This window comes from Mus musculus, chromosome 18, assembly GCF_000001635.26.
Source record: "Mus musculus strain C57BL/6J chromosome 18, GRCm38.p6 C57BL/6J".
NCBI classification, from domain to species: Eukaryota; Metazoa; Chordata; class Mammalia; order Rodentia; family Muridae; genus Mus; species Mus musculus.
Window position 1 is genome coordinate 80,849,222 of NC_000084.6, and position 25,116 is coordinate 80,874,337.

Consider the following 25,116-nt stretch of genomic DNA (forward strand, 5'->3'; position numbering starts at 1 on the left):
ATGACAAATTATCTTGAGTTACCTTTGAGCCCCCCTTTAGTAGCCATTCACTGCCCACCTAACTAACACTGGCCTGTAGACATCTTATGATCACTGGGTAAATCATCTATAAATGGATTAACAGACATCAGCTTCCACCAGCTCAGACTGAGATGTCATCTGTACTATCACAGAGGTAGCCTCATGTTTCTGTAACCTATCTGACATCCCATCAATGTATTAAATGTGCCTTCATTTATGACAAAAAAAAATTAAAGAGAAAGAAAGGAAGAAAAAGAAAAAGAAAGGAAGAAAAAGAAAAGGAAAAGGGAAAAGAAAGGAAAACATTTTTCATGAGGGTTAGTAAGATGGCTCAGTGGGAAAACACACTTTCTTAATGATCTCCCTTTGATTTCTGGGACCTACAGGCTAGAGAGAGAACTAGTACCTCAAGGTGTCCTCTGACCCCTCACATGTGCACTGTGCACACAAACACAGACACACATGAAATAAATGTAAAAGGTTTTTAAAATTCATGAATCTCTTACCACAGTTGAGCACAGAATTTACAAGGTCTGTGTTAGCATTTCTTCTAGGCTCCGCCCAACAGTTACCTAGCAACAGCCCAGTAAGAGCCTGGTTTGCTATAAAAAGACTGGCCTCTAGCTAGCTCTCTCTGACCCTCCCCACCTCTCTCTCTCCCCCCCCCTCTCTTCCCCCCTTTCTCCTTCTCTTTCTTCTCCCCCTCCCCCTCTGTCTCTCCATATGTTCCCTGCCCTTCCTCTCTCTCCTTCCTCTCCCTCTCTCCTTCTCTTTCTCTGCCTCTACTCCCTTCTCATGCCCCAAAATAAACTTCCTTTTATACCTGTTGTATAGCTAGTACCACAGGGAGTTTGCCTCAGCATGGGCCCCCTAAGGCACTCCCTCTGGCCCATAAAATTTATGGTCACTCAATTTCAGCTCCAGAAAATAACCTATCTCTTATTAACACTGAGGTGAGAGCTGTGTTTTGTACAGACACTAGATAGAGTAGAGGTTTAGTATGGAAGATAGAAATTACCCCAAAATAACGTAGACTATAAAAGTAGGAACAGTCTAGGCAGGGAACAAAGAACCGTATCCACTTTAAAAAAAAAAAGAAAGAAAGAAAGAAAAAGAAAAACTTTAGGATACTGGTAGGTCATACAACAAACTACCAATATAAGCACTATATATACAAACATAAATATCTATATAAACGTCAAAAACATATATTGTAATTGGATGTTGTAAGTACTGGGGACTACCTGAGAGCAGGGCATCCAAGGTGCTAGGTAGCACTTTCAGCACGCAATACTGGGCTATATAGCCTGGCTTCTTTCACGTTTTATTTTTAGACAGAACTCATGGGGCTGGTGAGATGGCTCAGTGGGTAAGAGCACCCGACTGCTCTTCCGAAGGTCCAGGGTTCAAATTCCAGCAACCACATGGTGGCTCACAACCATCCGTAACAAGATCTGACTCCCTCTTCTGGTGTGTCTGAAGACAGCTACAGTGTACTTACATATAATAATAAATAAATCTTTAAAAAAAAAAAGAACTCATATTGCCTAGCCTAGCTGGCCTTGAATTTACTCTGTAGCTGGGGTGGGACATGAATTTGCAGTCCTACTGCCTCAGTCTCCAAATGTCTGAGATTACAGATGTGGCTACACGTTTTAAGATTATCTATGTAAGCCTAACATATACCAGGCATGATAGTGCATTCTGTAATCCTAGCACTTGGAGGCCTAGGGTGAGAGTATTTCAAAAACAGACAATAAAAATTCAGAAACATTTGTAAAATCTTACATTAAAAAATGACCCCAAACACACAGTTACTTAAATTTCCTTCTGGGAAAACAGTATACACAATATACTCTCCTAAATACAAGGGGTGGAGGATAACCTATGAGGGAGATTCTCCTATTTTATTACTCATGGCATGTTCAATGGATATATTGCTATTAAAGTAAGGGGAAAACGGACTAATATGAGACCTGCTTTCTCAGTGGAAAAATTGTAAAAACGGGTTAAAAACAGGAAGCAGCCATATTCAGAAAGGGACACAATGACCTGGGGGTGGATAGACATATAGCTGTGGGCCCACTCCTTTGACATGAAGCAGCGAGTCACTGGACAGGGAAGATGCCAAGCAGGAGAGGCAGGGCTCTGAATCACAGACTGAGCTCAGGAAAGCTGTGATAAGGGGGCCTGCAGTTGCTGGAGAGGTGAGGGAAAGACAAAGAACTGTACAAGTCTGCAGAGGTCTCCACTAGAGTCTGTTGGCCACAGTGACACTAGGCACACAAGGTAGAAACCAGCTGACCAGGTACTTGCTAACCCCCAAACTGGCCTCTTTAGAAGCTGCAGAGTTCAGAAGTGGTCAGGTTTTGAGAGAGGTACCATTAGGCAAAGGAGTTTAGTAGTTCCCAGAAGGAGCTTGTCTTGTCTTGGGACTAAACCCTCATGACAGCACAATGGAGCCCACCCTAAAACATTTAAGAATAAGCCTTGACAAGACGATGCTGATCTACAAGTTTTTTAACTAAGAATGTTGATAAGAGGCACTGAAGGAAGGAAAAAATTTCTCAATATTGATTATAACTTTTATAATATCCAGCATTACAAATAAATAAATCCCACTAGATATGTGAATCAGTTAAGTGTGACAAGGACTAAGTGTTTCAAATACAGACATACCTAAAAATGACAAAGATAATGAAATTACTAACTTTAGAATTATCATGCACTGATGAAAGATCCAATCAACTCTCTACCCAGTAAAGAAATTCAATTCCTAATTAAAAACTTTGCAGAAAGCTAAACTCTAGGACCAGATAATTTCAAAGGTGAATCTGTCCAAACACATAAAAAACAGTAGCATTTATCTGATGTCAACTATTTTAAAAATACAAGAGGCAAAAAGACTCCATAAAATATTTTATGGGCAGCATATCCCTTATTATCAAATAAAAGACATTAAGTAAAACCAGTACAAATCAATATCCTTTGATATATTTGTACATACACACATAGTCTCCCCCTACTCCCAGGAAAATACACAGAAGTCAAATGCTATACAATATATGAAAAAGATATCCAACAGGAGAAAATGGGATTTATAGCATTTTATCCGTGGCACGACAACAAAGCCAGTGTAAGGGCAGGCAACATTATGTATTAATATGCTAATAAAAGAAAAAGCACAGGATCATATAAGGATACAGAAAAGCCTCCAAAAAAAAAGACAGAGAGAGAGAGAGAGAGAGAAGAGAAGAGAAGAGAAGAGAAGAGAAGAGAAGAGAAGAGAAGAGAAGAGAAGAGAAGAGAAGACCCATTTGTTACTACTAGGCCTCAGGATGTCCAACTCTTTAGAAAGGAGCTAAAACTGAAACTCTTGGAGGATTTATGGACTGAAGATAAAAGCAGCATTCCTCAGGAACTTGTAAAACAAGTTCCTAGCTGCAAAAAGAAGTCAGTTCCCTTACCTCTGTCAGAAGGGACACAGTAGTCACCTGCTGTTGCATATCAAAGCTCATGCTGGCCTCCAGACTCCCTCAGTATCACAAGCAACTGTCAGACATCTCAGAGTCCATGCTAGCATCCCAGCCCTTCTCTCCTTCTCCCTTACCTTACACTCATTCCAGTGCCTGGGCTTCTCTTCTCGCAGCTACTCATCCTTCTAGAATCTGGCAGTTCTAACTGGTCTCTGTCATTTCCAAGTACTACTCTCTTATTTTCTCCTGCTATGCTCTACTTTCTATCTCTTGCTATCTTGCCATGCCCACTGTTCTACTCTCTCCTACTTCCCTGATTCTGGCCATATCTATTCTGTTACTTTCTCTCTCTGCTCCTGACTCTGCTAGATGCATCTGGCTTTACTCATATATGGAGTGGACTTGTCAGCAGTTTCTCAAGTCTCTGAGCAAAATAGACTAGGAAAAAACTTTCTTACCCTGATCAACAACATTCATGAATAACTGGATACTACAGCAGACTGTTGCAAGATATTTGGTCATACTGTGAATCCTGAGATTGTGTTATTTACTGAAAAGTACAGTTTCTAGTTGTGGTATGGCCCAGCCTTAACACACATCTTTAATCCCTTTGGCTGGGATGCAAACACACCCTTAGTACACACCTTTAATCCCAAACAATGAAGGTAAAGTTAGTTTAGAGACGGAAGCCCCCGTGTCTGAATGTTATCTAATTGAGCGGCAGACAAAGTGAAAGGTTTGACAGGATAGGATGTGCCCAACTCTCATGAGAACACAGAGGAAAGGGAAGCTATTTGAGGAAGCCCACGCACAAAGACAGAGGCAGTTTTACCAAGAGTTTTACAGAGATAGGATGAAGACGGAACAAGCCAGAGAATAAGGAGGAGCCAGAAAATTAAAACATACTGCCAAAGTTAGTATGAGACCAATTCAGGAGAGGCCTAAAGAGAAAAGCCAGATTGAATCAGTCATCTTGGAGAGGAGTTTGAAACAGAACAGCTGGGTTAAGCCAGCCAGCCAGAGCTCAGAAGGAACTAAGAAGGGGTGAGCTTATTAAGCAGTAACCTCAGAGGGCGAGATCATTCTAGGCCTAGATAGGACTGTACAGAGGCTAGAAGCTGCCAGGACTAGGATAGGTTAGCAGACATAGCAGTGAGCCTGGGAAATGACAATCAGGAGAATAAAAGGTACATCTACCTCTCTCCAGCAGCGGAGGGAGCAAGACGCCCAAAGGGAAGAAGGCCAAGGGGAAGAAGGTGGCCTCGGCCCGCCGTCGTCAAGAAGCAGGAGGCCAAGAAGGTGGTCAACCCTCTGTTCGAGAAGAGGCCCAAGAACTTCAGCATTGGACAGGACATCCAGCCCAAAAGAGATTTAACGCGCTTCATCAAATGGCCCCACTACATCAGGCTGCACCGGCAAAGAGCCATCCTCTACAAGCGACTCAAAGTCCCTCCTGCCATTAACCAGCTCACCCAGGTGCTGGACAGGCAGACGGCTACTCAGCTGCTTAAGCTTGCCCACAAGTACAGGCCAGAGACAAAGCAAGAGAAGAAGCAAAGGCTATTGGCCCGTGCTGAGAAGAAAGCTGCTGGCAAAGGCGACGCCAGTCCTCCGAGCAGGAGTCAATACAGTCACCATCTTGGTGGAGAACAAGAAGGCTCGCTCAGCTGGTGGTGATTGCCCATGACGTAGACCATATTGAGCTGGTGGTTTTCCTACCTGCCCTGTGTCGAAAGATGGAGGTGCCCTACTGCATCATCAAGGGAATGGTCAAGCTGGGGCACCTGGTCCACAGGAAGACATGCACCACTGTTGCCTTCACACAGGTTAATTTGGAAGACAAGGGTGCTCTGGCTAAGCTGGTGGAAGCTATTAGGACCAATTATAATGACAGATATGACGAGATCCGTCGCCACTGGGGAGGCAACATCCTGGGTCCTAAGTCTGTGGCTCGCATTGCCAAGCTGGAAAAAGCAAAGGCTAAAGAACTCGCCACTACACTGGGTTAAATGTACACTAAGTTCTCTGTACCTAAATATAACTACAAAATTAGAAAGAAAAAAAAAAGATACATTTACACCAGATAGAAAGTAAAATGCATTTCCAGTCCTCAACCGCAGCTCAGGACCCAGTGTCACATTACATGTTTGGTTCTGAATAAGGTGGGGAGAGGACACACATTTGGAGGTTAGAAGTCAAGATTTAATAGTGTTCCTTAGTAGCTGTCTCCTGTCTTTGGAAAGAGTGTCTCTAAACTGAGACCAGGGTTCTGCCTGCCTCTCTTTCTGGCACACGATAATAAGTGCAGGTTTGGCTCTTGCATGGGTGCCAAGGGTCACAAACAGGTTGAACACCACTGGCTATAACTACTCTCTACATCCTGATAGTGAGGCCCACCTTCTGAACACACCACTTATCTATGTCATCAAACATGGAGGAACTGAGTTAATGTCCAGCTAGAAACTTCACTCCTGCTGACATTCATGGGGCTGTGCAAGGTACTCCGCACGCTACCGCAGATGAAAATCAATCATCTACAGACCCCGTGACCTGAAACTGAGAGGACTGAGCTAGCCAGAGCCAGGCTGAGTCCATGACAGGCTGCAAAGAGCAGTTTGGGAGACTAGGCCTAAGTTTCTGTTTCCCATAAATGAGAACCTGGATCCAGGAACCTGTGGTGAGCCAACCACAGCTATAGGCAGCCAATCTGAAGATACCTTGCCATCTGACCTGAAGTAAGAATAGGTAGTAGAATGAGTAAGGGACTCCAAGGAGGTCTCCAGAGCCTGACCAATTGTAGAATCAGTCAGACTCCTAGAGATAGAGCTGAACGATCAAGGTAAAAGGGCACACACCCCTTCCTGGAATTCCCCTAACAGTAAAATTTGGGCCTGGGAGCTACTAGGGGCCTCCATTCCCAAATGGGGAAACCCCTGCATGCAGGAAGTTCAGTTGAATAACCGCTCTTTGCTTCTGTATTCGATTTGAGTCTGGGGTATCATTCTTTGGTGACTCCTTTTTTTTGGGGGGGGGGGTGGTCGAGACAGGGTTTCTCTGGATAGCCCTGGCTGTCCTGGAACTCACTTGGTAGACCAGGTTGGCCTCGAACTCAGAAATCTGCCTGCCTCTGCCTCTGCCTCCCAAGTGCTGGGATTAAAGGCGTGCGCCGCCGACGCCACCACCACCAGCTTCTTTGGTGACTCTTAAACCCTAACAAAACAGCAACCTCACAGTAAGATACACTGATACAATAGTGACCTAAGTGTTATGGGAGTAACCACCCACATTTTCTATTGAATTTGGGGCCTACTCCATAACATAAACTCATACCTGACACTGTGAAAGTGGTCAAAAATGTGAGACTAGACAGGCCATGGGGAAAAACTGCTGCTGCTGCTGCTGCTGCTGCTGCTGCTGCTGCTGCTGCTGCTGCTGCTGCTGCTGCTGCTGCTGCTGCTACTACTACTACTACTACTACTACTACTACTACTACTACTACTACTACGCTAAAGCAATATAGTAGTAAAGACTCCTAATGACATAATGATATACCCACAGATCAGTGGCTTGCTGAATTCATATCAGGAAAGTTTCTTCTTTGTGTGCAGAACACAAAGAACCACAACTGGACAATGTGCAGAGAATATGAAACTTGGGAGCACTCAATCTTAAATGAGATGTTTTCATCACAATAGTAGAAAGGGAAAAATCAGTTTTATTCAGTAGTTGGCAAACAAAATATACTGCATGGTTTGTTTGTGTTTTTTGTTGTGGTTTGGTTTTAGTTTTGGTGGTTGTTTTTCTTTTTTTTTTTTTCCCTTATTAGTTTTTTGCTTAATTTTCATTTTTGAGTTTGTTTTTATTTTGAGAGAGAAAGAGAGAAGAGGAAAAATACAGTTGAGAGGGTAGAGAGGTTGGGAGCATCTACAAGGAGTTAAGAAAAGGGGAAAATCACAATATATTGTCTAAAACACGTAACATAAACTTTCGGGAATGAAGGATGACTGTGTGCTACATAAAGATAAAGCAGAAGTAGTATTCCCACCTCCTTAAGAAAAGGAAGCACATTGTGTTCATCTGCTCTATCCGTGTAGAGGGTGCTGTACCCTCCCCTCAATCGTCACATACCTTTCAATGACACACACCAGCGAGAAGTGGCAAAGGGGATGAAGATAAATAACTAAGAAAGAAATACATATTTCTAGTACACAAAGGATAGAAGTCTGATTGTGACATAATCAAGGTTAAAACAATGAACTATCTATATTCTCTACCCAGCCGAGGTATTTTCATCTGTATTTTATGATAGGTAGATCTTCTAAAAGAAAATTTCCACTGATTATATGTGTCTGATTATGTTTGGCAGAACTCTCTGAAGGTTTAAGATGATAAATATAAAATCGTTAAGATTATATCACCCCATAATGCTAAGACTTTGTTTAAAGGAGGAACACGTGATTTACATGCCTTCTCTCAATGTCTACATTTCACAACTAAGTTAAAAATGCAAGATTTCCCTTTTTGTCACTACAACAGATCAGCAGAAGCTAGCTGGTGAACTGCACAGGGTGACTCCAACTCAAGATCAGAAACTACATGTGTCTCACATGGGCCCCAGCTCATTTTTCTGGCACCAGAGGTAAAAATGTGTTTTCCAGTTTTAAAATGCTGGAGCAAAATCATGGAGGAAGAGACCAAGCCAGTGACTACAGGACAATATAGCATACAGGAAGGACTAAGAACACCTGGCTAGGGTCCAACTGGTTCTAGCAAAGATACAAAAGAAATATATAAGGAATGAATCCTAATTTAGAAATTACCTTAAATATAGGCAATACTAAAATACCCAAAAAAGCAAAATTTGCCCAAGTCTCAGCCATTTAACTTCCATAGTTCAACACACAGAGGCAAAAGCGCCTGCCACCAAAGACACGGTTTACTGTGAAGACTCTTACTGCCCTGCAGTAAGCAGATACTCTTCCCCCAGAAGCCTTTCTTCTCGTGATAATCTCAATCCTTCTCCTGGTCACAGAAGGACAGCAGATTATGTAAGAAGACAAAGCTGCTTGTGTTCAGATTGGTGTTATATATAAAAACAAAAATATTAACGCCACATAAACAACAACTATTCTAACTGTAGGGTATTTTTTTTAAGAAGGGAGGAGGGAAGAGAAGGGAGAGGGAAAGTCAGGTGTACTAGCAGAAGCGATTCTTGATATCTATGAAATCTGCTTTAGAAATCATGGAATCCGCAAACTTCTATGACCCTGTTGTTTCTAATCTCTCCCTGCAGCTTTCCTGGGTAGTAAGTGATAGGGGACTCACTCAGCAACTGTTAAGTGTGGTCTGAAACTATCTCTCCCCCTTCCCTCAGCCTAAGAAACATAGCAGCATTCACTTCCTCCAAATCAAAGTCTCCTGTCCTCAGCAGGAAAAGCTGCAGCAAAAGACTTAGCTCAAGGACTAGGCTCGGTCATGGCCTGAGTTCTATTCTCCCAGAGCACTTCAACCTGCTACCACGTAATCAACAACTCCCAGCACCAGACTCTCCTGTCCATCACAGCTTGACAGACTACTTAACTGAGAAATTTTAAGACAGATAAAAATATAGACAGCCTAAGTGTCAGGTCAGTAGGAACATTCAAAACTACCTAAAATAGGCTGTGCACTAGAAAACCACATCATTTTTAATGGCCTTGAGGAATAAGAAAATGACAAATTGCAAGCTTAAATGTGTTCAAATTAGTCAGCTCGGATCAACAGAAACTTCCTTACCACCCCATCGCTATTGCTAAAAACAAGTACAGTGTCACAGTGGAGCTCACCCCGAGGGCTGGCAGCCGTTGTGTGCAGCTCACCGCCACCTTCAGCTTCCAGTCAGTCTCACCATCTAGCTGGTCCGTGCGGATAAAACATGAACCTTGGAGGTAGAGGAGAAAATGTCACCATCTGTAACTGCACTGAAGGAAGTTTCTCCTGAGTTATAAGTATTTTCAAAGCAGATGTAGGCACATTAGGACCTGGAAAATGATTCATCGAAACAGTGCCAAGAACAAACAGCTTTAAAAAGCCTTGGTTTTAGATGACGTCATTTGGCTCAGAGAATAAACCTGTAAAAAGATAGTCACTAATCTATTTTTTAATCACTTATGTCCTGTTTGGTACCCTTGCTTTTGTTTTAGTCATAATGGTGCGACAGTATCTCTGTATGTTTTGCATGATACTATGACTCAAAACCAGGGCCTTGAACACACTAGACAAGTGTCCTACCACTGAGCTACAACCCTAGCCCATGTCTATTAAGGTTTAATATCAACTACTGAAAGCTATCTAGATCATTTCTACTTTTAATCTATGTTTTGATGATGACAAGATAATAAGATACATACAAAAATATCTCAGAGTCTGACATTACCTTGCTAATAAAATGTTAATTGACCATCATAAAATGCTCAGTAATATAAGCACAGCTAAAATGCTAATACCCAGGTAAGTGCTATTGCATAATAACAAACCCATCAAATTTCAGAAGGGGAAAAACCTGAACCACAGCAATCTAATTACCCAGACCATCCCTCATCCCTCTTCTGAGAACTGATCCTAGAGACAACAGCAAACACAAAATGCACTAAGTGACACACACAGAACCACTCATTGCAGCAGTCTATAATAATGAAAGGTTCGTACGGGGACTAGAGAGATAGCAAGATAAAACAGCAGAGGCAGCAATTTTAAAAGGACAAAGGAGAAAAGACCTCAACATTATGAAAAGATCCCTAGGAGATATTGTCAAATGGAGAAAATGGGGTACAAACACACTGAGGGAGGAAGAGGGCAATGAAGAGGGAGAGAGAAGTTGATGTCTGAGGCACAGTGGGCACACACTGGCAATGTTAGCAATTGGGAGGCCGAGGCAGAGGATCTGGAATTCAAGGACTTCCTCCACTACAGAGAGTGCTAGGACACTCAGGGCTACAGGAGGCCTTGTTAAGGGTGGTGGATTAAAAGATGATGTTTAAGAATAGGAGAGGGCAATGCATTTGCAATCAGCATTGTACAGTGTGGTATTCTTGCAGCACAACTTCTGGCTTGAAAGGGGAGATGATAACCACTGACATGAAGGGACAGGGAGTGAAAGAAGGGAGAGGAAAAGGAAGTGACCTGCATGGTCACCTATCTGTTAGGTTAGAGAACTACAAATATCCATATTTGCAAACTTGTATACCTGTTTCTGTGTGCATGTATCTTTCATGGCTATGCAATGCAGTCCTGGGCATCCATGTGTTCACGCATGTGTTTCTGTACTCTATGTACAAGCATACCTATATATATACACACATACATACACATTTATCCATATGCATTGCTACACACACGTACAAGCAGAGATGCATAAAATGCACCTATACAGGGAAAAAGGGAACAGAGGAAGGAACTAGAACCTTACAATGTTCATGTAGAAATCATACATTCTCCCCATAATTTAAATAAAAACTACAACAAGCATATGATGAAGCAATTCTTAAACAATAAAAGGAAAGAAGTCCATAAAACACGAAAAACATAACAAATTCAGATATGGAGATGCAGCCTATGGCACTGCCCTTGCCAAGTATGTGCAAAGGCCTTTAGGCCTTCACTCGATCCCCAACACCACAGAAGGCAAGGCAAAGTGAAAACAAATAATCGTCAGTTACAGTTAATCACAGAATTCTTTCACGGTACTTTTAGACTATAACTATAAAATAGTTACAAACCCACAAACCTTATTATACTCTATGAATTAATTATAAAATGACAAACACAACTCCCAAGTCCCACAGAAGCCCTCCATCCGCCTCCTGCCCACAGTGCCCTTCCCTCCCTCCTTAAGGAATACAATAGACACCACCACCTCCCAGATGCCTGCTCAGCATGTTCTCAAAGTCATTACTAATTTTCAGGATCCTCTTACCCCATCTCTTCTAATCTTTCTGCCAAAAGGCTTTGGTCTCTACCCTGCTAATCTCATTCACTAGATCCTGAGCCCACCTTACACTCCAAACATGCCAGCCTTTTGTCCAGAGGCACCAAGATAGCTTCTGCTCTGCCCTGAGGCTGCAGCCACTCACTCAGTCGATGCCTGGTGCTGCAGCAACAGAGGATATAGACAGTGAGGCCTACCTTTCCAGCTCACTTGCAGTTGCAATGAAACCCAAGTGGAGAGTTCTTTCCTTAGGATTCAAATGACGTTGAAGTGGCGCCCTAAGAAAGGGTGGCTTGTACTTTACTTACAATGTTTCAAGACAAGAAGCTTGCTTATGGGGGAGAGGGGATGAGCTACTGCACTGGCAGGTTCCAGCAGAATGTCATCATTGTTACTATAAAATCTCAAGGTCGTTTAATTTGACTCTGGCCCTGCTGAAGGGTTGTTTCTGGGAAAATACTTCGGAATGAGTCTCAATCCCTTCTCGCGGTTGCTAAGAACCTAGCACACACACATGCTTCTCACCACAGGAGGAGCCTGATCCAGGAACTTTCTTAGAGTTTCTGGCTGGGCTGTTGCCACCTTTACAAAGCTGGCTATCAGGCTCTCTAGTATTTCCCACAATGTCCCTATTAGATATGAACTTTGCCTGGCTTTTCCCCAAAGTCTTCAGGTAAAGAGCACAGCACTACTTTTTCTTTAATCCCTTTCATTAGCTTAGCATGAGCATCATCATGGTCAAACAACTCTGGAAATCTGAGATCAGAATCAACTCTGAAGCATGGCTATACATCAGGAGCTATGAGACAATCTTCCATCAGCTGATGTTACATTAAGGGACCTTCACCAGAGTATACGCACTTTGAAAGACTAGATGCACAATCAAGGAAACAAACTGTTGTGTTGTCCGCTGTCAAAAGGATTACGTCAAGGAGAACACTCCCCATGTACTGACTAGAAAAACTAAAGATAAGGAAAAGGAAAAATGTGCATCAGGTAACTCTAAAGTCAAATGTTTCCTCAGGTTCTTTTTTTTTTTTTTTCTGTCTTAAATGTGATGAAATCTGATGAAAATGTAAATAAAACTCAATGTACTAGATTCTAGTTTCTGCAAATAAGAACAGGTGAGATGCTCTGAAGTGTCTTTGATCTCTAACATGAAAGTGAAGCCAACACACTGAACATTATAAGCACAACTCACACAGAACTCTAAGTCCTCTGGAGATAAAAGGTGCGTGTCGTCTTAGATAAGTACAGACTAAGATGGATCAACATCACTGACTTCCAGTAACTGATGTGCTAGAGGAAAGGGCTACAGCAAAGGCTGAAGTGTAGACAGGGTGGCCTGTCTTACAAAGACCAAGCCAGCATTTTTATTTTTTAAACAGAAAGCACTAGCTATAACTGATACTAGTTAAGCCTCAGTAAAAATGAATAATTAAATTGGTCTGCTTATATCCTATATCAGACTTCTTATGAATACTTGATTCTATTTTGTATAATTGACAAGAGTTGACAGGAAAGAACAGATTTAATGACCTCAAATTAAGATCAGCTAGTGTATGTGACACATTGAGAACCACATCAAGGGATGATAAAGTGAGGGGACTCTGAGGAAGCTGAGGCTGTCACAGCCTAACAAGTCACCCTGTAGCACCAGCAGGCAACCTGCAACAGCTCACATATCCAATAGCTCTGAAAGAGATGAGCTACGGTGTATGTCCTAGAAAAGAAAAATAGACCTTGACTGTGAATTTATAATATCAGATCTTTGGTCATTAAACTTGATTTTTAAATCATTTATATGACTTAATGAGTGCATGAAAATTTTAAACTGATGGCAAGATAAATCTTTCTATAGAAATAAAGTGGATGAGAACAGTGTCACTTACCTACCCTCTTTCCACTATAAGGGACAGTGAGGTACTGTACTGTGTTCCAAACACTTACACTATAATGTTATCACTTAGATACAAGTGAAAAGGCTATTGGCATTTATAAGAGATTGATGAAAATTGGTTCTAAAGCATTCATTTCTGCTAATACCACTAAAAGAGCTGTGTGCACTTAGGAAATATTTGATCTGATTAAGAAACGGATGGAACAATTGATTAATTGGAATGTAAGTCATCAGTCACCAGATCCATCAACAGCTCCATTTACATTCTAAACAATCCAGTCCTGGCTCAAGAGAATGCTCTTACTAATACTTAGTCAATAGAATGCCATGGATTGACTTACCGTGCTGTATTGACAAGCACCCAGATGGCATTGCTAAGGTCTTAACCACAGTGTTATACTTAGGACTCACACTGACAAAAGTTTAGAATTTTATGATAAAAAATAATATGCCACAAAGATTCCTTAACTAAACTTGAAACACAACAAACTGTTAGTAAAAAACAAACAAACCAAAAATCAGAATGTTTATTTTCTGAAAATAACTAGACAACAGTGAATCTTGAGTAAATTACTTAAGATCACACAAAAAAGTTTTGCTGACCTTCATGTAAAATGTCCCTCTGCACCCAGAGAGAAGAGCTACAAGATAGTATGAAATATAGTTACCTGAGTCAGAACTAATGCAGAGGAAGAAGAGGTGGCCAAGAATGTTATCATTGCATAAGACCTGGGATAGTATAGAAACCCAGTGGCCATCTCAAAATGAAGACCAGCAATCAAAAGCAGGACTATTGGAAACCAAAGAGAAAGAATAGTTGTGGTCGCTGATAAAGAAGACCTGGAGCTGGAAGCTGACCGTCTGGAGGTAATATCCAGCTGGAACTGGAACTGGAGCTGGAAGCTGACCAGGTAATATCCAGCCAGAAGCTTAGAACAGGAGAAGCAGAAAGCACATGACTTCTTCATTTGACGTTCACAAACAGAAGACTGTAGTAAGACCATCATAGGTTAAGTCAAAGTACAACTACACAGAGGTCCTAAAGCCAAATCCACTAGTACTCATGCTACAAATATATATAGAGAGAAAGAAAATTATTTATATAAATAATACAAATTTAGTAACCATATACACTGTGCATATTTTTCTAAGGCAAAGGAACTAAGATTCTCAAGTGGATTCAGGACCATCAGAATACTCAGTCCCACTTGTCCACATAGAGCACATTCACAGCACGTGGGACACAGGGCAAAACTGGAGAAGTAGTCACTGACTGGGCTGTCCCCTATCTGAGGTGAACACTGCACAGCTCATCTGCTAATACTCTGGTGCTCCACTCGTCTTCTGTTTACTCCCAAGGCCATGCAAAGGTGCAGTGAAAGATGAGGAGGAAACTGGCAAATTTCCAAAACAATTAGCAACTGCATCATTTTAAAAATGGTATTCTCAGTCTTTAGCCCTTAGATTCCTCCTCCTCAAACAAACAAAAACCAAACCAAAAATAAATAAATAAATAAAACCTAGTGTTTGTAACCATCTCTAAACTTTAAGTACTGCATGCTGTTCACAATTTACCCCTTAACAAAATCTATATAATATTTTTCTTTTAAAGTTAATTGCCCAGACCAACTTTTATATTTGGAATATTATTTTTGTCTATCTTGCTTGTTTGTTATGACAGCATCTTACTCTGTTATAGCAGTAGCCTGGAACTCAATACACAGCCTTAGTTGGTCTTTAACTCATTGCAATATCTTTGCTTCAGCCTCCTAAGTGATGAGATTAATGGTGTGAGCCACCAGTCCCAGGTAGAATGCTATTATCTTACATATATTTCAAATACAATCATTTATAATGTATAAAAAGCACCTCTCAAATGCAAATATTTTGTTTACTTTTCTACTGCCATGATAAAATACCATGACCAAAGCATCTTATAAAACAAAGAGTTAAATAGAAGCTTGCTTACAGTTTTAGAGGGTAAGTCTGTGACCATCATGGCAGGAAATGTTCCAACAGTAGGGAGGCATGGTGCTGGAGAAGTAGCTGAGAGCTTACATGTTGAGATATTAGCCAGGAAGCAGCGGGGAAGGGGGCTAACTGGAGTGGCATAGGCTTTTTGTTTGTCTGTTTTGTTTTTTGAGACGGGGTTTCTTTGTGTAGCCATGCCCATCCTGTAACTAGTTCTGTAGTTGATGCTTCCCTCAATCTCTCTGCCTGCCTCTTCCTCCACAGTACTGGGATTAAAGGTCAACACCTACCAGGGACAGGTGGCATTTTTAAAATCCAAAAGCCCATTCCCAGTGACATACCTTCTTCAACAAGGCAATGCCTCCTGATCTCTCCTAAACAGTTCTATCAAGTGTAGAACAAGCATTCAAACACATGAGCCAATGGGGGTGGGGTGTATATTTTCATTCAAACTACCCCACTTAACCTATTATACTGAATATGCTACTAGCCATAGATCCTAACAGGTAATGTCAACAGTGTTAGGGTCCAAGAATTTCTGAGGGAAGACCCCAGACTCAAAGAGTATGCAAAGGCAAAGATAATTCTGCAGAAATTGCAAGCATGCAGGGGTAAACCAGTTGTCAAAATGGAGATGACTTGAGGGGCTCATAGGCCCATTTTATGGAGGGCTAGGGGAATTCTCCAGAAGGGTTAGGTAAAGCCTAATATGATTGGTAGGGGGGAAAAGCTATGACATTAGTACAATTTTTATTGGTTGCTATGTTAGTTTATCTACATTTGATAAGGCCTTAAAGAATTTTGGAAAACAGCTCAGTTCTGGCCTTGTTATTTCCTCCAGTAGGTGTCCCAGGAGCTGACTCAGCTCTAGACTTGGCCTCCCTAAGTCAGGGCTGTCACTGACTAAAGGTCCACTGTCAGTGGCTCCTTCTGAGGAGTCCAGTATGCTTCCCAAGGAATTGAAATTTTATCCCCAAGGTTTTTGGACCTCTCAAAGAGGGATGATGGAAAAACAAACCTTTGAAAACCTCTTTCTCTATACTGACAATAAAAATGCTAGTTATAAGAGACAGATGTAAATATTACCTTTTCACTAATTATACTATATAGAAATGGATTAAAGACCCTAACAAAATACAGAGACTAACCAAATTCTATTTCATTATATTCTTTAAGTTATCAGCTATGGTATTTTTACCAGGCCCAAAGAATAACCAGTGAACAATGATTATTAGAGACATATGTGGGCATCATTCCTCTACCCCCTACAAAAATACAGAGCACATAGTAGGTGCATCTGCAACAGAGCCTTGTGAAAAATTCATGCAGGAGGCCACAAAGACAACCTTCTTGTTATTCCCTAGGCACTTGAATGGACCCTATAGGCTCATGTATTTAAGCACTTGGTCCCTAGTTGACACTGATGTTTTGAAAGTGTGGCCTTACTGGTGGACATATGTCACTAGGGTAGGCATTTCTCTTCCTTTGCTTCCCACTTTTGTGAAAGATACAAGCCCTTAGCTTCTGTGACAGCCACCACGCCCTCTGTTGGCTACCATGCCTCCACCATGATACATTATTTGTCAATTTTTTGAAAATTATAAACCCAAATAAACTCTTCCTGCTGAAAGTTTCCTTGGCCATGGTACTTTATCCCAGCACTAGAAAAGTAACTGAGAAATCCCCTCAGGACAATGGAAGAGTAACTAAGTACACAGTGGGGTACAAGTGAGGGCAGGAGTAAGACAGGGACACAAACACCACCTAGAGCAAGAAAGAAATGGAACTGGAGAGTGCAAAGAAACAAACTTGAGCATCTGTGAGGGAGGTCTTGTCAATAGACAGGTCCCAAAGTAAAGAAGAGACTGGGTCTCAACAAAAGGGAAACACAGATGGAACTGTCTGAATGAGGGCTTCTGTGTCCTCATTATGGGGATTGAGTCTCTGACTGGGAATGAATGGACAGGAGGTGAAGACAGGTTCCATGCAAGCACCTGACAAAGCTGCTTCTGACAGGCACATTAGGTCAAAGAGCAGCAGCTATGTGTCTCCTCTGCACAGCTCTTCAACGGGAAAAGTGAATGCAGAAGAACCCTAGGGACAAGCAAGTATGACAGCAGGACAGGGAGCATGTGAGGAGGGTGACAGTCATTACACCGGGGATACACTTGCTATGGATCTTGCAAAGATAGCTACAAACTCTACCACTTCACCTTCAACTACACAGTCTAGTTAGACAGAAGGCCAATGCTGCAGATTGACGAGAGCTAACAAACAGCAAAGGAGCAGAAGAGACTCCTGCTGTAAAGCGCAGTCTACGATACTCACAGGCCAAAGCATAACCTAGATTGCTGTGAGTCAGAATTAGACCACAGCAGAATCACCTAGAAACCATGACAAAAGCAAATCTGGGAAATTCACAAATGTGGAAATGAAGCAACATACTAATCACAGAACAAGAGATCAATGGTGAAATGACAAAGGATTAGAGAATACTTTTAGAGGTATGAAAATAAATCTCACATTGTAAACCTTATGAGGACAACCCATAAGAGTGCAGGTGAAAATTTATGACTGTAAATATACCACATTAAAACAGATCCAAAAATCAACAATCTTTCTTCCTTAGGAAGCTACAGGCACAGGATCAACATTAACCAAAAGCAGAGAAAAGGAAAAAAAAATGATATATGCCAATAAATGAAATAAAGAACAAGCAAAACAATTGAGAAAAATCATTAAAACCCAAAGTTAGTTCTTTCAAGAGATCAATGACATTGACAACCTTTTAGCCAGAGTAACAAAAGAAAAAAGAGAACAAAGGACGGGACATTACTACTATTGTTACAGAAATGATCTGAGATGATCATGAGGAGGGAATAACTATAGCAAGCCCACAAATTAGAAAACCTAAAGTAGACAAGTTGAAAAAAAAAAAAAAAGCACACAAACTATAAAAATTGATTCAAGAAAAAGACCCTTAAGAGTAAGCCTTTAGGACAGAATTAGAAATTAAAAACCAAAACAAAGACCTTCAAAGGCCAGACCCAAATCACTTCACAGATGAATTGCACCAAACATTTAAAGAATAAAAACTCTTCAAAGATTCTTCCAAAAAAATAGGATGGGACCGAATAATCCCTAATGGATGCTAAGGTCAATACTACTCTGATATCAAAATAAAGGTCTCACCAAAAAACACAAAAAGCATTACATAATTCCAAGTGTACCCTTTATGGTTAGAGAGGTAAAAATCCTGCAAAAACATGGGAAATGAAGCCTAGCAGGATGAAGACCATATGCTGAAGCCAAAGGGCTCCATCCTCATACATGCCAACAGCTAAGCAACTTAAGCAACTCCGCCTCTCAGGAGACAGTGTCTCCCGGACTCCCACACTGCACAGCACTGCCACTGCAAAGGTGCTAAGTCAGGAACAAAGCCCACTACTGGACTGCTGCACAGAAGGCCACAGGACATGTTAGATAGAAATGCTTGGGAAACTATCCTAATATTGCCAAATATCCTTCCAAAACAGAGGTAGAAGCATCTAAAAGGAAAGCTCTCTTGATAAACACCAGCACTACACCTTGTAGTGGTAAGAAACTGGGAGTAGGTAACTGTTGGAGGATCTCCAGCCACAATAAAGGGAAAACTTGTCATTTGGTGATGAACACTAGGAGGGTACCTACCAGTCTCTACAACAGCTAAAAGACTAGGTACTTACACCCAACCAGTGAACTGAAGTCAGGGACCCCTATGGTTAAATTAGGGAAAGGCTGGAAGAAGCTGAGAAAGAGAGTGACCTCATGGGAAGACCAGGAGTCTCAACTAACCCAGACCCCTGCCTCCCCACCCCCTCACCCCCCACCCCCGAGATCCCTCAGACACTGAGCCACCAACCAGGCAGCATACACTAGCTGGTACAAGGCCACTGACACATATACAGTAGAGGACTGCCTGGCCTGGCCTCAGTGAGAGAAGATGCACCTAACCCTCAAGAGACTTGAAAGCCCATGGAGTGCGGAGGCCTGGTGGAGTGAGGGTCGGGGATGGCAGACAGGGGAGGAGAAATGGAATGAGGAACTGTTGGACAGCTGACAGGGAGGGGGGATAATGACTGGACTGTAAAAAAAGAGTAAAGAATATAATACTAATAATAATAATTATTATTATTATTAAGTAAAACAGAAATTCACACTAAATAACACAAAATAAATAATAACTCACAAGTCCTTCGGTTACCATGGACAATTTCTTTCCTGAGGGCAACTCACCTGGCAAGGTAACCAACCACAGCTCGCCGCAGTGCTACAGACAGAATCTCTCTTTAGCATGACTTAAAAACACTTCTCTTAATTGTGTGCTGCTTTGGGCTGGGAGACCAGTGAAGGGTCAGGAGCACATCCTTGCTCCTGGAGAGCTTCTGAGGTGCAGTTGTGGCATTCACATGGGACAGCTCATGGCTGCCTTTAACTGCAGCCTCCACAGGCACTGCACTCACGTGCACAAACCCACACAGACGGGTACACATAACTAAAGTCTTATTCTTAAAACATGCTGCTTACTCATAGGCAAAACAACCATTCAACTCTAACCCCACCCCACCCTTCACCAGTAAGATGTATGCTAAGGATAAGAAAGAAAAAAATGACAGCTAGTTTTACAAATCCTAAGTGTAATTCAGAAATGAGCTATGTGCATTCCTTGATATATTCCTGTGTATAAAACCAGTGAAAAATAACGCTTTGCTAAATAAATAAAACTGAAAATGTAAAATAGCAATCGAGTATTAAGTAACACTGTTATTGAAATAATTCTCAAAATTTTTATGAATGAAATTCCACTCATAACTTTTCAAGTAGTTATAAAAACTAAACACATCTTTTAAATTATCAATAGTTAACTATAATTTAGAAATGATTTTAAACTATTAAGAAAAATTATAGGCAGAGAATTTGCTTTCACTCATTAAAGTGAAAAAAACCTAGCTAAGCAGGTTGGTATCTGTCTTTAATCCTAGAACACGGAGAGCAAAGGCAAGCATATTTCTGGTCTCCATGTCAGACACAGTTAAACAGAAATACTCTATCCAAAACAAAAACAGGCCAATCAGCCAAATAAACACCATACTTAAAAAAAAAAAAAAAAAAACTACAGCAATGTAAAAGAAATAATTAAAAATTACCTGCTTTCTCTGAAGTTCTAAGAAATACCATATCTGATGGAATTCTTTGGTTCTGAAAAAAAAAGTAATATGCTAATTAAAGATATATATATTATCATAATGCCATTATATAGTAGAAATAGTTAACACAGACAATTAGAATGTTTAAAGTAAAATTGTACTGAAATAGCTATTATTTCTAATTTTCATATAAAAACTAACATTTTAATTTCCAATTTAGGTATTTTTAAAACAACAACAAGCCATATACATGGCACTTACACAGATCTTGTCTGGGGAAGATTAAATATTATTATTTCCACAGCATCCTAACCATGCACACATCATAGTAATACTGTCACATAAGAATTGAAAATGCCCTGGGAAACAGACCATGTTGATCCATGGTCAACACCACGGAGCACACCATCAATAAGATCATGCATTACCTTGGATAAATAAATGAGAATAAGCAAATACAGGATATGCCCACAAGTTGAGGAACTATTTATTCTCTAATGACACTGAATAGGATGTAAGTAAAAATACTATGATATATTTAAACTTTTTCAAGTCACTAGTCAAGCACTTATTATTAATAATTCTATGAATTAAATGCTAAAGAAAAAAAAATCAACCTAAAGGAAAAGTATACCATTAAAATAATACTTCATATAATTTCACAAATTTGCACATATACCATAAAGCAGCAGCTTACTTTCCAGTTCATGAATGAAACAAATACAAGTAAGTAGGCCTAAAATAAGACATGAGATACAGCTGTATCTTTCTCACACTAAGAATAAAGATGATTACAGAAGAGCTACAGATCCTCAGGTCCAAGAAAAACTGAGTGAAAATTCTATAGTATTTTTAAAGGAAAGTAATAACTATCTGACAAGAAAATGAGTGGAGCAAGCACAGCCAGGAAACCATTAGGGGAAATATATGAGCACATGGAACACACTGCAACTCCAACAGAGCAAGAAACGGGGGTGGGGGTGGGTTGCTAAAATAAACAATGCTTTTGCTTTATGTCAACAAGGTCTTCTCAAGCATATGGGGAAATGTGAAGGCCAAGAATTGAACAAGACATACACATAGACTAACTTTAGCCTAGGAAATGAACATCAGACCACGGTGACATACCAGGACAACCAAGCATGCCAATGCCAAACGAGAAAATGCACAAGGAGACCCACTCACACGAGGACACCAGACTCATGAGAACATTAGCACTGTGGGCAATAAGGAAAACCGTCTTGCCAAGTTACAGTCCTAAGGAGAGGAGGCACTGACTGGGCATGAGTGGAGTGATGCCTCGCCTCCCCAGTAAGTACACAAGAACTGATTCACATTAGCAAATAACATTAGGACTTTTATCAGGAAGGGCTTCTTCACTGACACCACTACTAATTAATTTGAAAACAAAAAAACCTCTAACTTTAAATGAAAAGATTACTAAATTAGACATCCCTAAAACAAAGAATTTCTATTCAAGTATGCCCACCTGGAAGGAAGCTGAAGCCTGCAGCATATACATCAGTGGGTGCTGACCACAAGACAGAAAGGCCTGAAAACTCACAAGCAAAGAAAGGTCCACTCAGAAGAAAACACGAGAGATTTTCTCAAGCTCTTTCTTACCCAAACACTACAGAAAGACACATAAGCCATAACAGAAGTTACCAAGTTATTAGGTATTAGAGAAATTTACTTATATTAAAACCGCACTTAAAGCACACATATCAGAAAGGCCCATTGAAAATGCTAAGAACGCCAAGGTTGGCAAATATAAAAACACTGCCTACTTCTTAAAGTACAGTGGACACAGCATTTCCCAGTTGTTTGTATGATCTACCATAGGAAACATATTCATGCTTAAAACCCATTTTCCTCCCAGGTATTTATGTAGCAGCATGTGTGCACAATTGACAATGTCAAATGTCACAGAAGTATAAGAAGCAACCTAAATAGACACCAATGGTAGAATACATGAAAGGGGCCTGTCCAAAGATGTTGCTAGTACACTGAACCTAACAGGGACCAAGAAACCATAAAGTCCAGACTTTATTTTTAAATAGTCTCATCGCTACACTTCTATTAGTTCTACAGTGTAAAGACTCCTGTAGATTTGTACTGTACTCTGTAGAGAAGTGTGAGTACGCAAAATTTGTAAACCATTTCCCCAAAAGTGCTTCAGCTCTTCTGGGTCCCCAGCTGCTACGCCAATTCTCTAAAGCTGTGTGTCCATTTCTACCAGGAAGTCAGCTGAAGTCTTTAAGATGACCTAGCATGGAACTACAGGTCATTTCCACAAGTACTGCCAACTTGCCAAAAGGAACATATATATCCATGGGAGTCACTTCTTTAACATGTTTAAATAACATTTAAAATTGCAAGTTACAAGTTTAGGAGCTCCTCTGTCAGATCTATGTTAAGTCTTTTATCCATTGGATGCTAATGTGGATGGAATTCTCAGATTATTCACTTCCTAAAACCAGTCTTGTATCTTCTTCCCATGCTGTGCCATGATATGCTTACACATAGTGCTTTTCCTGGAACAGTTGTCCATTCAGGATAGCTGAACTATTTCTGACTTATGGCTATTTTGAATGCTGATATAAACATTCTTGTAGAGGATTCTGTATCAACATAAATTAATATTTCTTGTGGCTGAGACACAGGAACTATATTTATTTATTGTGTATGTGCACATATGTGCATATGCATACATGAGCCATAGTGCCCATGTAAAGGCCAGAGTTTAACCACGTAGGTCCAGGGATCAAACTCAAGGCATCAGGCTTGGCAACAGGCATCTTTTGTCTGCTGCACCATCTCAGTAGCCCCTAGGTACGGATTAAACTGCTGGGTCATTAAATGGTTAAACTGCTCATTAAATGGTTTGGATTGGTTGGTTTGGTCTTTGTTTTAGAAACTGTCAAGTGATTTTCCAGAATAACTGTATCATTTTGACGTTGTCAATATTTAGTGACATTGGTATTTTTAGAAAGTATCTCTTCCAATTCATAAGTCTTCCAAATAATATTGAAAAGGGTTTTTTTTTTCGTGTTTATTTTCATCTGAAACTTCTTGGTAAATGTTTTCTTAAGTCTTCCATCTATTCTTTCAGGTGAAAATCTTACTTCTCAGATTTAGGAAATTTTACAAACAATCTATATTAGGTTTATAGTACTCAGATGTTTGCACCATAAATGACTCTGCAGTTTCTTTTTCTGTTAACATTTATATGTGATAGTAGGTTCTCTTCTTCCACCATGTGGGTCCCATGGATCAAACTCAGGACTTCAGGCTTGTCAACAACTACCTTTGCCTACTGAGCCATCTTGCTGGCCTCTTCTATTTCATTTAAACTTTTTTTTTTTTTTTTAGGATTTCACATGTAAGTACTGTATTTACATAATTTACATAATTTGTATAATCCTCTCTCTTTAATTTCTGCCTTTAGTTTTTCTTTTAATCCCTCTCAAATGCATAACCTCCTTTATTATTGATACGTATAATTTCTTTCAAAAAACACTTGAATTTTAATAAGATGAAATTATATTTTTGTAGTATGCATTATTCTTTTAGTATATAATCTAAAAATTGTATTTATATGTCTAGATTCAGAACATTTTTTCCTGTGATATTTTTTCCTCAAAAGGTTACATTTTACATTAAGCCCAGAATCTTCGTTTTAGCCTATGGATGCATTAATTTAATTTTGTTTTCTTTTATTTCTAATTGCTTCTACACCTTCTGAAAAGTTACTTGTGTATATCGGGGCGGGCTGACTTCTGGGTTCTTCCTAAGGTGTCATGAGCTTACGTCTCCACCTTCCTCCTACTTGCACTATACTGAATAATGTGGCAATGGAAGAGGCGGCCTTGGCATGGAGTCTTCCCACTGTGTTTTTGCTTGTCAGGACCACCTTAGCTATTACAAAACCTTTCCAAACTGGTTTTAAGTAAAACTGACTGTGCCATTTTTTTAAACTGAGAGAAGAAAAGGATGGAGGGAGAAAAAGGAGGAAAAGGACAGGATAGGAAAAGGGGAGGGAGGAAGGAGGGAGAAAGAAGAAGAGAAGAAAGAGTGGAAAGATGGAGGGAGGAAGGGAAGGAATCTTCCTGTGGCTTTGACAAGGCCTGTATTATATATAGGCTGCAATTGGTAAATGTTTTTTCAAGATTGTCTTGTTTAGTTGTCTTCTGTTGTGACTATCCCCCTTCTGGTGTTAGTACACCACTAAGTCTGGACTTATAAAACAAGGGTAGGCTCTACCTTACTTTCTGACTATTACTATATAAAATGGATGCCACATGCTCTTTAAAGGCCCAAGGAATAAATCTATACCTGGATATTTCCTTTTCAAGGGTTCTACATTACTAATGCAACTTTGTTGGTTTTGTTCTCTTTTTCATTATTCTACTGGACATTTTCTTTGACACCAACAATGTAGCCCCCTATTCTACATATCTCTGTTTAATTACTTTTATATGGTACTTTTCCCCCCGCTTTGGTTTTTTTCGAGATAGGGTTTCTCTGTACAGCCCTGGCTGTCCTGGAACTCACTTTGTAGACCAGGCTGGCCTCGAACTAAGAAATCCACCTGCC

General features: G+C 40.4%; 1 protein-coding gene across 16 annotated transcripts in view; it reads right to left on the minus strand.

Moving 5' to 3' along the window:
• The window catches only part of Atp9b (ATPase, class II, type 9B), a 199,941-nt gene that overhangs the window by 115,081 nt on the left and 59,744 nt on the right, over positions 1–25,116 (minus strand). For 7 of the 16 annotated variants that reach the window (NM_015805.3, NM_001201569.1, XM_030250529.1 and 4 more), the window contains 2 exons: positions 20,521–20,572; positions 9,323–9,417 (listed from right to left, as the gene is read on the minus strand). In NM_015805.3, coding sequence (NP_056620.2) covers positions 9,323–9,417; positions 20,521–20,572 — 147 coding nt within the window. Of the gene's footprint in view, positions 1–9,322; positions 9,418–20,520; positions 20,573–22,009; positions 22,151–25,116 lie in introns of all 16 variants that reach the window. The other 9 variants (XR_001782382.2, XR_001782381.2, XM_006526507.3 and 6 more) reach the window with 3 other exon arrangements.